Source organism: Equus asinus, chromosome 19 (genome assembly GCF_041296235.1).
Source record: "Equus asinus isolate D_3611 breed Donkey chromosome 19, EquAss-T2T_v2, whole genome shotgun sequence".
In the NCBI taxonomy this organism is placed as follows: Eukaryota; Metazoa; Chordata; class Mammalia; order Perissodactyla; family Equidae; genus Equus; species Equus asinus.
This window is the reverse complement of record NC_091808.1, coordinates 21764795-21780708: the sequence shown is the minus strand read 5'-3', so window position 1 is coordinate 21780708 and position 15914 is coordinate 21764795. Positions and strand designations below refer to the sequence as shown.

General features: G+C 44.9%; 1 protein-coding gene across 4 annotated transcripts in view; it reads left to right on the top strand.

The window, feature by feature from the left end:
• Window positions 1–14170, top strand: part of SMARCAL1 (SNF2 related chromatin remodeling annealing helicase 1) — a 52412-nt gene extending 38242 nt beyond the window's left edge. For all 4 annotated transcript variants that reach the window (XM_014852492.3, XM_014852493.3, XM_014852494.3 and 1 more), the window contains exons 14-18: window positions 3051–3153; window positions 7707–7889; window positions 9078–9178; window positions 10154–10250; window positions 13884–14170. In XM_014852492.3, the coding sequence (XP_014707978.3) occupies window positions 3051–3153; window positions 7707–7889; window positions 9078–9178; window positions 10154–10250; window positions 13884–14102 (703 nt within the window). In that variant the 3' untranslated portion in view covers window positions 14103–14170. The remainder of the gene's footprint in view (window positions 1–3050; window positions 3154–7706; window positions 7890–9077; window positions 9179–10153; window positions 10251–13883) is intronic.
• The last annotated feature ends 1744 nt before the right edge of the window (window positions 14171–15914 follow it).

Sequence of the window (15914 nt, the reverse complement as noted above, 5' to 3'; positions counted from 1 at the left end):
GCCTCTGGTACAAAGTTGAGGGCACCCTGGCCTCATCCCCCCGGGCGTAAGTAGGCCTGTCACGGTGCGCTGCCAGGATGTTCCTGCCATCCCTAAGAAATCCTGCCTTACCCTGTGAGCTGGAGCCACCCACTTACAAGGAGGCTGGGGTTGACCCAGACACTCAAGGGAGCTTGTCCTCTTACTCAGGAGAACCGTGGTCACTTGCCTGTAGGTAAAAGTTAGGGGTTTCGTGGAAGACCAGAAAGGCTGCCTTACGAGGATTCTCTGGTCTTCTCCAAAGACATGAAGTTCCAGCTATTATTTACCTACATAAAAAAGGCAAATGTCAAAGTTCGTTCAAAAGATTTGGGCGAGTGGCCATTGTCACACTTATGTTTCCTTCTGCCTTATAAACTAAGGCTGAAGTAATAATTTCTATGCTTAAAATTATTCACTGACTTGAAAAATCTCAATTTGTCTACCTTTCTTAAAGAAGGGGAAACCCGCTCACGTTCACATCTCGCTGTGGCAGAACCTTGAGGCGGTTCTAATGACGGCAGTTTCCCAACTTCCTCTTGTTTAACATTCTTGTGAGACTCTGGCAGGGTAATGGTCCATGTGATTAAATTACAGTGGAAGTGAGTTTAGTGTGGGTTGGCCAGTGCCAAATTGCCAGTGGGGACCGAGCTCCGTGGATAGATTGAGACACACACAGGCTGCCACACCCTCTCACTCGGCCTCCAGATGTGCCAGCCTCCCCAGCCTCTCCCTCCACACCCTTAAATGTGGTAAGAGGGGGAGTTCGCTGCATTATTCAAATCTAAGGTTGTCCACAAAGACCACGGGATGTCGGCTGGCTCCCCTTCACCCTCCAGGTACTGCCCTTTTCTTTTATGATACTGTTACGAGACTAATGAACTCCAGATGTGGTTTTTATGGCCTGGGAACTTCTCAGAAACAAATCTGAATTGCCCCCACCAACCCCTTTCTCCTGTGCTGCTGAGTAACAGCTGGCAAGGGTCCTTTCCCTTGCCCCTCAGCTTGTGACCTACAGAATTCCACGTCCAGAACCACCCATTTAACCATTTTGCCACCTCATAAATAAACTGTAGTCGTACCTTGTCTTAGTCCCATTCAGGCTGCTGTAACAAAAATACCGTAGACTGGGGGGTTTAAAGAACAGACATTTATTTCTCAGAGTTCTGGAGGCTGGGAGGTCCAAGATCAAGGCGCCTGCAGATTCGGTGTCTGGTGAGGGCTCTTTTCGTGGCTTGCAGACAGCTATCTTCTCGCCACATCCTCACGTGGTGGAAGGGGCGAGGGTGCTTTCTGGGATCTTTTATAACAGCACTGATCCCATTCATGACGGCCAGTCCTGAATTATTAGATCTCATGACCTAATCAACATATGAATCTTAGGGGGGACACAGACATCAGTCCATAGCATACCTTATACCTACTTTCTCAGAATTCCATGATAACTTGTATAGCACTTTATAGTTTCCAACAGTTTTGAGATCTGTTAACTCATTTCACGTTTACAGCCTCTTTGTGAGGTCAGTAGAATATGTCACATTGGCCCCGTTGTTAAAATGCAGAAACTGAGTAAATCTCACTTAAATCTCTGGACCTCAGAGTCACACAGATAGTAAGTAGAAATTAGATTATAAAATCTTAAAGCCCCAATTTCCTCTGCTAGTTGTTTTTCTTGCCTTTTTTGCTGTTTGTTTTCATTTGAGTGGACTTCTTTCAACATAAAGCCAAGGTCGGTGTGCGAGGCACGTATTTCCAGCCTGGCGACAGGGATGCTGGGAAGCGCAGAGCAGCAGAGCCTTGCCTGAGATAGAGAGGGGAGAGAGCGTTAGGAAGGCTGGGCCTGCGGTGTTTATGAGCTGGCCAAGTTGGTTTTATGGCCTTGTGACTTTTTGATGCTGTAGCAATAAAGTTTTTTGCTTATATCATGCTAAATTTTATGTCTTTCAAACTAATTGAAGAAGATTCTATTAGTACCAACAATTCACAAATTGAACTCAAGTCCATGCCCTGGTTGGCCATAGTGTTGTTTGAAAGTAATTCTTGATGCTTAGAGGGCAGTCCACTTACCTTTCCACCGCCTGCCTGTGATAACTTTGAGCTTTGTCCTTCTCTAAGGAGGGCAGTGTCTGTTCTCTGTCCAGACCCACGCACGTGTGGGGACGAACTCAAGCAGAGCGAGTGCTCCTTGTGGTCGGGACGCTTTCCGCTCCCTGTGCAGGAGCAGTGACCTGTCTGGGACTGAGGGTCTGCAAGGTCCGCTGACTGGGTGACTCTCCTCCCCACGGGGTAGCTGCCTTCCTTTAAGGCCATGGCTAAAGATAAGGGCTGGGAAGTCAAGAAAAAACACAGTGGATAGAGGAGAGAAGTTTATTAACAGGACAATGAAGACCAAGCAGATAAAGTCCTTTACCCATATTCCTTTCCCTCGGACAAGAATTCACTTACCACTGACTTAGCTGCTGGCCCTGTAGTTTGCAGTCTAATGTGGGAGGGAGCTGGAGAGCTTCCCCTGACTGTCTCTTCTGTATTACTACTTTTGTCTCAATATGACACTTCCAGAAATTTGATTATTGTCAAGAATCCCTTAATCCCCTGCCAGGCATTTTCAGATCTGTAGACGACACTTCAGTTTGTATTGAAAACACAATCTAATGATAGGAGCAGCCCAAGTGCAAACTCAATTATCTCCTATGATCCCAGGTCATAAGAATGTTTCCGTAATATACCAGAGACACATGAAACATAAGAATGCCTTAATTTATATGTGTGTGGCAGATAACCAGAAAGTACGGAAGAACTTTCTGTTTGTGGCAGAACGTGGCTTCCCCACAGCTCCCAATTTTGCTGCTTCTATTCGACTGACATGATGTATGGGAGACGGGGGGGGGAAGTTGGCCCTAGAGAAGCGGGAGGTGGGTTGGGGAGGGCAGGTACTCTGAAGATCTATGCTATAGATGCAGTCAGTTTGCAGTAATTAATCTCAACTGGATGAGTAGGTGCTTAATTTATTGTGCTCTCATTGTCGAATGCAGTGAATATATCCTGGACCTCCTGGAAAGTGGAAGAGAGAAGTTTCTAGTGTTTGCACACCATAAGGTGGTTCTGGATGCAATTACTAAAGAGCTTGAGAGAAAGGTAAGCCCCTTTGAAATTCAACACAGGATGCTGTTCTTGTCTGTGTGTCCCCTGCTCAGTTGTTCTGAGCCAAGAAGTGAGATCAGGTTTCCTGAAACATCGCTGAAGACTTCTGAAGAATTCTTGCTTGTAGAACCACGGTGGGGTCAAAATATTTTCCCAGCAGTGTCCTTTAACTTCCTCCGTGTTCTGTACAGAAATCCCTGGAGTCTTGCTTTAGGAACATTTGCCAATGGGTCTTGCATTATTCTGTGTAAATAATTGCACAACGGTCAAGAGAGGAGGCAGCAAAAATCGTCTTGTGTGGGGACAAGTATTTGTATGAACATCCTCCTCTCTTCCTTCCTTTTGTTCCTCCTTGTTACTGTCAAAGTGGCTTTATTAATTGTACATGGCAGTGCACAGACTTCAGTATAGTTTTATAGTTCTTGTTAAATTGAGTGAGAAATATCTAGGATTTCCAAGGATGTTCGTTAAAACTAAATACATCATATTTTCACCTCCTTTTTCATTTGTGGTTAAATCTAGGACCATAAATTGCCTTTCTCTTCCTTCATCTTTCATTACACTTATGTACTATTTCAAACATACGGATGATTACGGAGAAATACACAGCAAACACCTATATGGCCCCCACCTAGATTTAATACATTAAATGTTTTGCTATATTTATTTCAAATGTTATTTTTTAGGTAATGTAACACTTAGGCCTCCTGTGTAATCCTCTAGTTCATTCCCCTTCCTGGGAGATAACCACTATCCTTAAGTCCTTCCCCTCCATATTGTCATACTTTAGAAGTGTGTATCTTTAAACAATATGTGGTGTTCCCTTGTGTAGTTTTTAATTTACATAAACGGTAGCATAGTGTAAGCATCCTGCAGTTTACTTTTTTGTTTAACATTATTTTTAAGATTTCTCTCTACAGTGTTACAGGTGTGGTTCTTTCACTGTAACTGCTGAGCAGTATCTCATTGGATGAGTGCCACAGTGTATCCGTCTTCCTGCTGAGGGATGTTGCATTTGCAGTTTTGGCTATTGTGTGAATATGTTTGCGTGGGTGTGTGTGTGCGCGTAGGTATGCCGTGTGTGCACAGGTGTGCCTGGGCACGCTCATCGGTAGGCTCACCTGTAGCTCTCCTCGGGACTGTGAAATTGCTCTCCAGGGTGTCAGTCACATTTATAATAGCATTTGGGGATTTCTGCTATTGTACGTGCTCATCAACACTTAGTGTTATCAGACTTTTTGCTTTTGCCGATGAAATCTCATCTCATTCTTATTTTTATTTGCATTTCCCTGGCTGCCAGAAAAAGCTGTACCCTTTTATGTGTTTATTGGTCATTTCAGGCTCTCTTCTGTGAATATTCTGCTGTTTTTCTTTTGGATTGTTTGTCTTTGTTTTATTGTTTTGAAAATATTCTTCATAAATTCTAGCTATTAACTCTTTATCAGTTATGTTTGTATCTTTTTAAGTTTCTGTTGAACAGAAGTTTTAAATTTTTATCTTAATTTTTAGTTATAATATATTTTGAGTTTATTAATTTTTTCTGATATGTTTTTTAGTTTTTGTGACTGGTTTAAGAAATCTTTCCCTACCTGAGGTCATGAAGATTTTCTCCTGTATTTTTTCTCTGGAAATTTTAGAGGTGGACCATTAATCTACCTGGATTCAAATAATGTGATGCAGAAAGCCAGCCAATAGAATTAAAAGCTATAATCCCTGGGAGGAAAAATCAGAGCTGTTTCTATTTTCAAGAAACCCAAGACAGTTAATTGGAAAACTATTAGAATGCATAGGAGTTTAGTAGGTTGCCTGGACTCCAAAGAAATAGACTAAAGTAATTTGCATTTTTTTATGTACCAGCTATAACTAATTAGTTAATATAAGGGGAAAAAGGTAGGTTCACAGCAACAAAAAGTATAAAGTAGCTACTACTAATCTCAGCAAGAAGTGTAGAGACTGCTGAAGACTTGGAGAGGCTGCGCAGTGTAAAATTTGATAAAACCCAGACGTGCTGGTCCCAGAGCTGGTGGCCAGGTGGTGGAATAAGGGGTAGCCCTTTAGTATAAATTAAAAACAAATGCATGATTGAGGAGTCATCACAAATCAGGTTTAATTTACTAACAGATAAAGTTTGGGTAACTGGAGGGGGGGAAACTTAAATGAAACTTTATTTCCCTGCTTACTAGATTAAATTCCAGATGAGTCAAAGCTCCTTGAAACCATGAAGTATTAGAGGCAAATATAGACGAACGTATAGCTGATGACTAGTTAGAGGAATGACTTTCTAAGCATAAAAACAATGAAAGAAATTACAAAGGAAAAATTGATTCAGATTACCTAAAAAGTGGATCCACTCTGTCACACACATACACAGTGGTTAAATCACAGTTCTTTTTGAACACTTGGTACTTTTTTTTTTCACAAGGCAATTCGGCAATAACTTTAATGTGCACACTAATTTTTCCAAGCTCCTCTTCTAGGAATTTATCCTGAGGAAATAACCAAACGAGTCCGAAAGATTATATAAAAGAATATTAGTCGTGGTGTTATTTATGATATTGAATAATTTAGAGACCTAAATATTCATCAGTAGGTGTACTGTTAAATAGTCCATTCAGCCATAAAAAATAATGATGTAGATCAGTGGTTCTTAACTTTGTGGAGATCAGTGGATCCTTTAAGAACCTGAAATATGAAGAAATTCAACTCCACTAGTAATCAAATAAATGAAAATTAAAACAAGCTACTTTTTTTTAACCTATCGCGTCGGCAGGGATTCTGGAGATGTGCGGTGCTCCCGGTTGACAACAGCGCGGTGAGCTGCACGTGTTCATGCGTTACTTGCTGGAAAGCTGTTTGGCGATTACATTGAGAGCCTTAAATTACGTTTTTCTCTTTGACCACACAACTTCAATTTTTAGTAGTCTAGTCTAAGGAAATAACAAAATATGGGCAAAGAACCATGATGAGGTTTATTTTAATCCATCCTTTTTGAATATTTTATTAACTTTATTGAGGTATAATTAGCATACAGTTAACTGTACGTATTTGAAGTGTATAATTGAGTGAGAATCAAGATAGTGAACACAGCCATCAGCCCCGGAAGTTTCCTTGTGCCCTTGGCGATCCCCCTGTCTCTCCCGCCTTTCCATCTCCAGGCCTTGCTGATCTGTTTGTCATTATAGGTTAATTTGCATTCCTTAGAGCTTTATAGAAATGTGGAATCACACAGTGTCCACTTTTTTAAAAATCTGATTTCTCTCAGCATGTTTTGAGATTCGCACCTATTGTTGTGTGTATCAGCAGTGCATTCCTTTTTATTGTTAACCAACATCCCTTTGTGTACATGTACAATTTTTTATCCATTCTCCTGTCGATGGACATTTGCCAACCCATCCTTTTTTGGTGAAAATTAGAAATCCCCCAAGTGTAAAGAAATAGATGACTGGTTAAATTATACTGTTGCTGATAAGGAAATATATAGCCGTTAAAAATCATATTTTAGAAAGCTTTTTAGTAATTTCATTTCCAGTATCATGTTTATTGAAGAAAAGCAGGATATAAAACTTTTTATTTAAAAGATTATTATACACATTGAGAAAAGAGTGACAGGAAAAAAATACATTGGTAATATTTTAATTTTTTTGTTTTCCTTAAAATGTTTATTATTAGAAAAAATAAATAAATGCCTCTTAAAAGAAAATAAGCTAAAATAAACATGCAGCTACCATATGACCCAGCAGTTGACTCCTGGGCATTTGCCCAGAGGAATGAAAGCTTATGTTCATACAGAAACCCGTGCAAGTGTTGTGGCAGCTTTATCTGTAGTAGCCCAAGATGGAACCAGCCCAGATGTCCTTCAGTGGGCGGATGGCTCAGCTGTAGTCCGTATGTACCTCGAATGTGACTCCGCAGTAAAGAGGAATGAGCTACCAATACACGCAGCCCCTTGGCTGAATCTCCAGGAATGATGCTGAGTTAAAAAAAAAAAGCCATCCCCAATGGTCACACAGTGTCTGGCTCCACTTATAATACATTCCTGAAACATTGTGGAAATGCATCACAGATTAGTAGGGACTGGGGAGAAGCAGAGGGAGCCGGAGGGAGGTGGGGGTGGTTATGAAAGTGCTACAGGAAGATCTTGGTGGTACTGGAACTGCTCAGCGGTGTGACTGTGAATGTGGATACATGAGAACTTAAGTGATAAAGTTGTATAGAAAACACACACACACAGACATACAAGTGAAACTGGGGAGGTCTGAGTAAGACCCGTGGATTGGGTCAAAGTCAATATCCTCGTTGTGAACTTATACTATGGTTTTACAAAACATTACCATTGGGGAAAACTAGGCAAAATGTGCAAGGAATCTCTGTATTGTTGCTTAACCTGCGTGTGAATCTACAATTATCTCAACACAAATTTCAATTGGAAAGAAAAGAAGCCCCGGGAGCAGGATCAAGTGACAAACGACGCCCCCGGGGGGTGAGCGAGGAGAGCAGCGTGGTTCTCCCGCAGCCCCGGCCCCACGTTTCCGTCCCTGTCCCTGCAGCACGTGCAGCACATCCGCGTCGATGGCGCCACCTCCTCCGCAGACCGAGAGGCTCTGTGCCAGCAGTTCCAGCTGTCCGAGAGGCACGCCGTCGCCGTGCTGTCCATCACCGCTGCCAACATGGGCCTCACCTTCTCCTCGGCGGACCTGGTGGTGTTCGCTGAACTGTTTTGGAACCCAGGGGTAAGGGTCGCAGCAGACTTGAGTTCCTGGGCGTGCTCATGGCCTCGGGGAGGAGGGAGCCGGCATCAGTCTGGGAAGACAGGGTTTCGGCGAGCTGTCCTAGTGCCGGGTTCATCTTCTTCCGCCGGTTCCGTGTTTATACTTTCCACGGGTCAGTCTTCGCGCCTTTGAGGCACTCGCACATCTACTGGCTCCTCATTAGGTCATCAGAGCGACCTGCTAGGAAGCAGGATGACGGACTCCATCTCATCAGTGGGAAAATGGAGGTTTATTAAAGGCTAGAAGGAATCTTAGACTTCATCTTTCCCTGAGGAAGTCGGGGCACAGACAGCTCAAGTGCACAGCTGTCCCTGAAGGGGAGCGCATGGCAGCAGCAGGCGCAGCACAGGGGGCCGGCCTGCCAGCCGGTGCCCCTTTTATTAACCATCCCTGCGAGCTGCTTTAGCCAATGAGCCAAACCGGGCCACCGCCATGGTGTTCCCTGAGCATGGTCCTTGTGCCCGCTGGCCTTACCTCATCAGCTGAGGGCTGGGACAGCAGGTAGAAGACATTTGTTTGGACTCATAAAATTTTCTGCTGAGCTCCAAAAAGAGACTGTTTCCCTTCCGAAGTTCTGACATCGTGTGGCTTTCACTGGCCACATGGGTCATGTCGGTGACTGCTTTAATGATGGGTAACTTCAAGGTTGAAGGCATTTTGTAATAGAAACAGGGCTCTTGGTTTTCCTTATTTATTGCAGGGCTTGCCACTATATAGAAAAACCACCCTACCCCCTAATCATACATGGCTTCTCCCTTGGGTGCGATATGTTTGTTTATTTAGAAGATAACTTTTTATTCTGTGGAGAGAAGAGTGGGAGCGAGCCAGGTTTCCTTCATTTGCCCTCCGTCGCAGCCTGATGGCAGGGCCGAAGCCGCTGTCTGTCCGCAGGATCGCAGGACCTGCACCACGCCCAGCCCTGAAGGGCCGTCCACAGCCATCCAGCTGCAGACTTAGCTCCCCAGGCAGCGTTTGTTTGGTTCTCTCTTGTCAGATGACGGGTTCCTGTAGACAGAGGCTCGGGACACGGCAGCAAAGAGCTTTGAGGAGAGAGGGCTGACATGGGGTCGGGGGCAGGGGGCTGCCTGCAGTGGTGGCTGAGCCACTTCGGGCCTTGACCTGCATGCATCCTGATCCCTGGCTGCGCAGGTGCTGATCCAGGCTGAGGACCGGGTGCACCGCATCGGACAGTCGAGATCTGTGGGCATCCACTACCTCGTGGCGAGAGGCACAGCTGACGACTACCTTTGGTACGGCCGGCCGTGGCCCGGCGGTGGGGGTTGAGCACAGTTGACCCGATGTCGTGTTTCCTTTGCTCCCTCGGTGCTTCTGCTTTTGCCAAGGTCTTCGGGACCCACACAGAAGACCCTTAGTCATGCCTCCCGCTCTCATGACCACGTGTGGCCCCCGTCACAGTGCTCACTGGTGGCTTGCAGGGTGCATGAGGATATCGTGTAGGCAGAAGGGGATGTGGCTGCTTGCCCACTGGTCTGAGACATGGGAGGGGAACTGATTGTGGTGAAGTGTAGATGGAATTTCATTTGTGAAACACTGTTCCCAGCTGTGAAGGCACTTGTTGAGATGGCCCCTGTCCCCCTTTGTCACACACGTTGGTATGATAAAGTCACATCTTACAGTGCTGCTGCTGGGCCATCGGGAGAAAGTGGCTCACCCTGGGCCATTTAGGGTTCGTTAGCAGAGCAGGGGTAACATTTCCAACCCTGGGGGTTCATGTCTGTTACCTAAGCAGAAGTTCCCAGAATGCTCCTTCCCAATCCCATCCCCTTTCCTGATAGGCAGTTTCTTGATTCTCTCTTTAGTTTCCACTGCTCGCCTCTGTTCCTAGGCTTATGACTAACGGGTCTTACCTTTAAATGTGTGCACATTGCACGCCCCCACCCCCCCTCCGCTTTGTGTAGCAGATTTGTTAATTGGGTGGCTCATAACAACACTAGGTTCAAGATTGGTTGTAATGAGGCAGCCTTTATTTCCTGCATGTCTTCCAGTAGAAAGAATTTTGAACCTGGTGATATGAGCCCAGCTTGGTTGGTGCACAGTAGAGAGGGGCCATTATTTCAGGATGGGCGTTTGTGCCTCAAGGCATGCGAAGAGGTGAAGCAGTAAGCATGTCGCAATCCCGTAAGAAAGACGAGGGTGGCGGCGTTTCACTCAGTCTGCTGGTTCTGTGCGGGTTGTATTCACTGCAGCTCATTTCTCCCGAACAGGCCCCTGATTCAAGAGAAGATTAAAATTCTGAGTGAAGCCGGGCTTTCTGAGACCAAGTTTTCAGAAATGACAGAAGCCACCGATTACCTCTACAAGGTAACACTAGCACATGGCTTCTCCCCGCTGGGGTGGAGGGAGGCGTGAAGCCATCTGCCCAGCCCTGGGGTCTGAGTGGGAAGGTGTGAATCACTCTGGGGACCTCCCCCAGCCCAGGAGCTGAAAATGATGGCCTGCAGTCCTTCTCAGTTCAATCCATATGTACCTTCCTTTATGGAAAATCCTCCTCCTGCTTCTGACATGCCCTCTGGATTCTCATAAAACCAGGGCTTTTAATTGCTGCATTTTCCATCAGTCCATTAGAAACTGACAGAAAGCTCCCCATGGCAACTTTTGAATTACTGCAATACGTACATAGCAACGCCGCACACACAGCTGCGACAGGAACGTGTTCCAAGCACAGAGTAGGAGTGTTCAAAATAGGGTGTCGCTTTTAGGTAACATATTGCCCCCTCTGTTGTTGCGTTTTATTCTGGGTCTCCCCACGTTATAGAGGGGTGAACTGAGACATGCAGAAGAGTAAGACTTGCCCGCGTCACAGGTCCTGTGAAGCCAGCCCAAAGCAGAAGGCTGCCCAGCCCAGCCAGCATTCCCTCTGTGACAGCCCCTCTTGTTATCACGGAAAGTAAGAGGCCGGTGAGCTTCCTTCCGTGACCACATGGGCCTTGTCAGAGGTGCTGGGACAAAGGCTTGTTTGCCTCCAGAGAGGACAGCCGGGGCCCAGCAAGTCTGCCCAGGCCTAGCACTGCAGCCCAGTGGCTGCCACGGCCTCTTCCTCCTCCATTTTAGTGAAACTCAGTGGGGAGGAGCAGGAGGCACAGAGACTTCCCCAGCTCAGGCAGTTGACCAGAAGGTGGAACTTGGGAGGTCCTGCCTGCTGGGGGGACCCGAGTGAATCGATTCTAGCAAGAGCCTGGACAGAGGTCTGAGCCTCACCCAGAAAGGTGGCCTGATGGAAATGAGGCACCTCTCCTCCTGTGGAATTACTGAGCTTCAGACGCTGAGTTAATCAACAGACTCTTGTAGGTAACGCTAAGACTTAAGAATCTGAGAATTCCATCTTTCATTGACATTCACTTAGCACCTTTCTTCCAAATGTAATTATTGGAATAAATAAGACTCCGAGATCATATTTTTTTAAGTGTAGAGTGTAAATTATCCTTATAGATGTAGACAGTTTAATAAGCCAATTTTAAAATAACCTTATTTTTTGAGCTTTTTAAAGAACTAATTCAGTTGAATGGCAAATATTTTGACATAGCCTTGGTTATTATATGCCCTTTGAAAAGAAAGAGCCTTATTTTTAAATGATTCTCGACCAATAAGAATGTTTACTTATAACTCATTTATTCATACTGGCCTCACCCTCAGTTACTCTGAATTAGGTAAGAATTTCTGCCTAAAATGCAAGTGCAAGATAATATAAATGGAATTTATCAATATTTATTTTGATTAATAATTATATCAATTTATTTTTTTTTATTAAAATGGGGCTAGAAAATGTTGCTTCCTATGTAGGAGACAAAAGCGAAAGAGGTGATGTCTCTCAGATAAGCTGCCTTCTGAGAGGGGAAGTGAAGTATACTTCCCTGACCTTGAAACTTTCCATCCACTGCTCGCTCCACGTTAACACATCGTGTTGCCATTGTCATAATCAAGGGCATGTCGACATTATTTCTGCGTGGAATAGGCTGCCTGGCGGGGTAGCATTTCCTGGACGTTTCAGTTGCTCAGACAGAAGTTGATGAGGCCGTCCCAGAGGAGGACACGTGGATGGTGTGGGCTTGACCTTAATGACCTTAATATCACTTCCTGTCTGAAAGGCGAGGGAATGAAGGCTGCAGGTTAACTGAATAATCTGGAGTTCTTACGTGACCAGCTCCCGTGATCAGTTCTCATGCAACTTCACTTCAGTAGTGTGGAGGGCTTCTGTGAAGGAAGAGAGGCCAGTCAGGTTGGAACCTGGTTACAAAGAGGCTGGAAAGCTGGGGGAGCAGCTTTAGACTTGATGAGGTAGACACAGGGGGACCCAAGGATGTGACAGGAAAACCTTAAAGATAGTGTGAGCCTGACAGGGACCTGTCAGGGATTGAAGTGGGAGGAGGCCCGAATCGGGCAGTGCCGTCGAGCCATTGCAAATCCGCACAGGGACAAAGTGATCTGGCCAGTAAGGAGCGTGGCTGTGAAGTGTCGGGGAGGGACCAGATGGGAGAAACAAACTGGGGGCCAGTTTGAGATACGAGATACAGAGTCAGGATCCCCTGGGGATGTCAAGCTGGGGAGACTATAAGAATGTTGGTAGATTGTCAAAACTAGGCTTCTCTGGACGAGGAGCTGGTTTAAGGATGTGGGCGCGAGAGGAGAGAGGGTTTTGGCTTTCAAACAAGTCTAGTGTTAGGGAACTGTGGGATGTCAGTTTGTGGTTGGTGGTGCCATCGAGTCAATTCCAGCTCCTAGCAGCCCCTGTGCACAGCAGATCTGAACCCTGTCCAGTCTTTTTGCACCATCCTCTCACCTTCCAGCACTTTATCAGACAATGCTCCACTGCTCTTCATTGGGTTTTCATGGTTGATTTTTTCAGAGGTGCATGGCCAGGTCCTTCCTCTTAGTCTTTCTTAGTCTGGAAGCTCCACGGAAACCTGCCCACCATGGGGACCCTGGGGGTATTTGAAATCCTGGTGGTGTAGCTTTCAGCATCACAGCAACACACAGCCACCACAGTATGACAACCGACAGACAGGTGGTGTGGTTCCCTGACTGGGACACAAACCTGGGCTGCACTGGCGACAGTGCCGAATCTTAGTCTTAAGCTAGACTACCAGGGCTGAGATGTCAGTGGAGATATTGAAAATGTACCTCTGGATTGACAGATGATCAGGATCAGGAATTAGATTTAGGAGAGGTCAACAAAGGGGTGATAGCGAGCCCATCGTGTGTTGTGGTTGTAACCACTGGGCATGATTTTGATACTAGACTCTTGTCAATGCATAGGTGCAGTGGGTGGGCATTTTGATCATTTGTAACTTTAAAAAAAAAAACATTGGCCCTGAGGTAATATCTGTTGCCAATCTTCTTTTTTCTTCTTCTCCCCAAAGCCCCCCAGTACATACTTGTATATTCTAGTTGTGGGCATTTGTAACTTTAAGATGGTCAGAAACAGGTACAGGTGTCTACTTGTCAGTATGTTAAGTATGTGTGGTTTTATTAACCATCCTGAAAATTAGACATAAGCCATGGTGAAGCACACTGATTTGGCAGGTGAATACGACTGAACTAACCGCTCAGCGGAGAAAGGCTTCGGAGGAAGTGAGATTTTGGGAGCTATTTCAATACTGAAATACTGATTTGCAAAGTTAGAAGGGAGAAAACCTTTCCAACATAAATTGTAGTATGAGATCAGGTTCTCTGATGCTCTCACCACCATTTCTTTTTTTTTCTTTACCCACCAAGCAGCCGGGAAGATAAGATATCAGACACCATGGCGGTGAGGCTGCTTTAGTGATGAATAGTTTCCTGGGCAGGTCTGCACTGGCCGTCGGGCAGCGCTGGACGTGATAGGATGCCTGGTCCCTTGCCTTTGTGCCCTCTCGCCAGCCAGAGCAGCAAAGGGAGAGTCAGTGTGTTGGAGCCTAGCAGCTTCTTTTCATGTTTTCTTTTCTTTCCGTGGTGAAGGACCCAAAGCAGCAGAAGATCTATGACCTATTCCAGAAGTCCTTTGAGGAAGACGGAAGTGACATGGAGCTCCTGGAGGCAGTGGAGTCCTTTGACCCCGGAAGTGGTTCTCAGGACACAGAAGACACCCTGGATGAAAGCACGTTGACGGGCAGTCCACTGAAGAAAAGGAGGTTTGAATTTTTTGATAACTGGGACAGCTTCACCTCTCCCCTATAAGAGGGGCAAAAAAAGCATTTAAAAATCACGGAATTCATTAAAATAAAATAAGACATTTCGTTTTTAAAGCCTGTGCTTCTCTTGTCATTATGGCAGCATCTCGGTCTCCCACCCGGGGGAGGGACCAGGCCGAGGGTCAGTGTCTCCTTTCCAACATCATGATGTGCGGGTTTGCGGGGGTCTTAATCAGCCTTAGCTTTTCTGGCTGAGAAAAGAGACAGGAGGTTGTTGTAGTGGTAATTCACATTCTTTAAATAACGAGGTGCTTCCCACTCAGCCCCCCAAATGTGGATATTTAACGTTTATTGATTCAACAGGTATTTATCGAGCACCTCATGGGCGCCAGGCATGTTCTAGGTGCTGGCAGTAACTCGCCGAACAACAGAGAAGCACGTACTCCTCTGCTGAGATGATCGTGTAATGAGAGAAGCGATAGGTGTGTGTCCTGTGGAGAAATATAAAGGAAGGGTTTAGAGCCGAGGGCGACAAGCTTTCTCTATAAATAGCCAGATAGTAAATATTTTGGCCTTTATGGGTCAGGACATCCCTGCTGAAACTACTCAACTCTGCTGCTCTTGTGAGAAAACAATGATAAATAATCTGGAAACAAATGATCACGACTCTTTTCCAATATAACTCCGTTACGGACACTGAAATTTGAATTTCATATAATTTGCACGTGTCACGAATTGTCATTCTTTTGATTTATTTCCAACCATTTAGAAATGCAAAATCTGCATCCAGCTACACAGGCCATACAGAAACAGGCCGTGGGCAGGATCTGGCCCCCGGACCATCGTTTGCTGACCCCTGGTTTAGAGCAGCATTGCCCAATAGAAATACAGCATGAACCACATATGTGATTTCAATTTTCTAATAGAGTATTTTAAAAAATAAAGATCAGATTGGTCATATTTTATTTAACCCAGTGTATTCAAAATATTGTCATTTCAACATACTGTTACTGTTAAAAAGTTATTGTTTTTTTTTTTTTTTTATTAATGTTATGATGGATTACAAGCTTGTGAAATTTCAGTTGTACATTTTTGTTAGTCATGTTGTGGGTACACCACTTCCCCCTCCGTACCCTCCCCCCACCCCCCCTTTTCCCTGGTAACCACCGATCAGATCTCCTTCTCAATATACTAATTTCCACCTATGAGTGGAGTCACATAGAGTTCGTCTTTCTCTGACTGACTTATTTCGCTTAACATAATGCCCTCGAGGTCCATCCACATTGTTGTGAATGGGCCAATTTCGTCTTTTTTTATGGCTGAGTAGTATTCCATTGTGTATATATACCACATCTTCTTTATCCAATCATCAGTTTCTGGGCATGTAGGCTGGTTCCACGTCTTGGCTATTGTAAATAATGCTGCGATGAACATAGGGGTGCAACGGACTCTTGAGATATCTGATATCAGGTTCTTAGGATAGATACCCAGTAATGGGATGGCTGGGTCATAGGGTATTTCTATTTTTAACTTTTTGAGAAATCTCCATACTGTTTTCCATAGTGGCTGTACCAGTTTGCATTCCCACCAACAGTGTATGAGGGTTCCTCTTTCTCCACAACCTCTCCAACATTTGTCGTTCTTGGTTTTGGATGTTTTTGCCAATCTAACGGGGGTAAGGTGATATCTTAGTGTAGTTTTGATTTGCATTTCCCTGATGATTAGCGATGATGAACATCTTTTCATGTGTCTATTGGCCATATTCATATCTTCTTTTGAGAAATGTCTGTTCATGTCCTCTGCCCATTTTTTGATCGGGTTGTTTGTTTTTTGTTGTTAAGCAGTGTGAGTTCTTTGT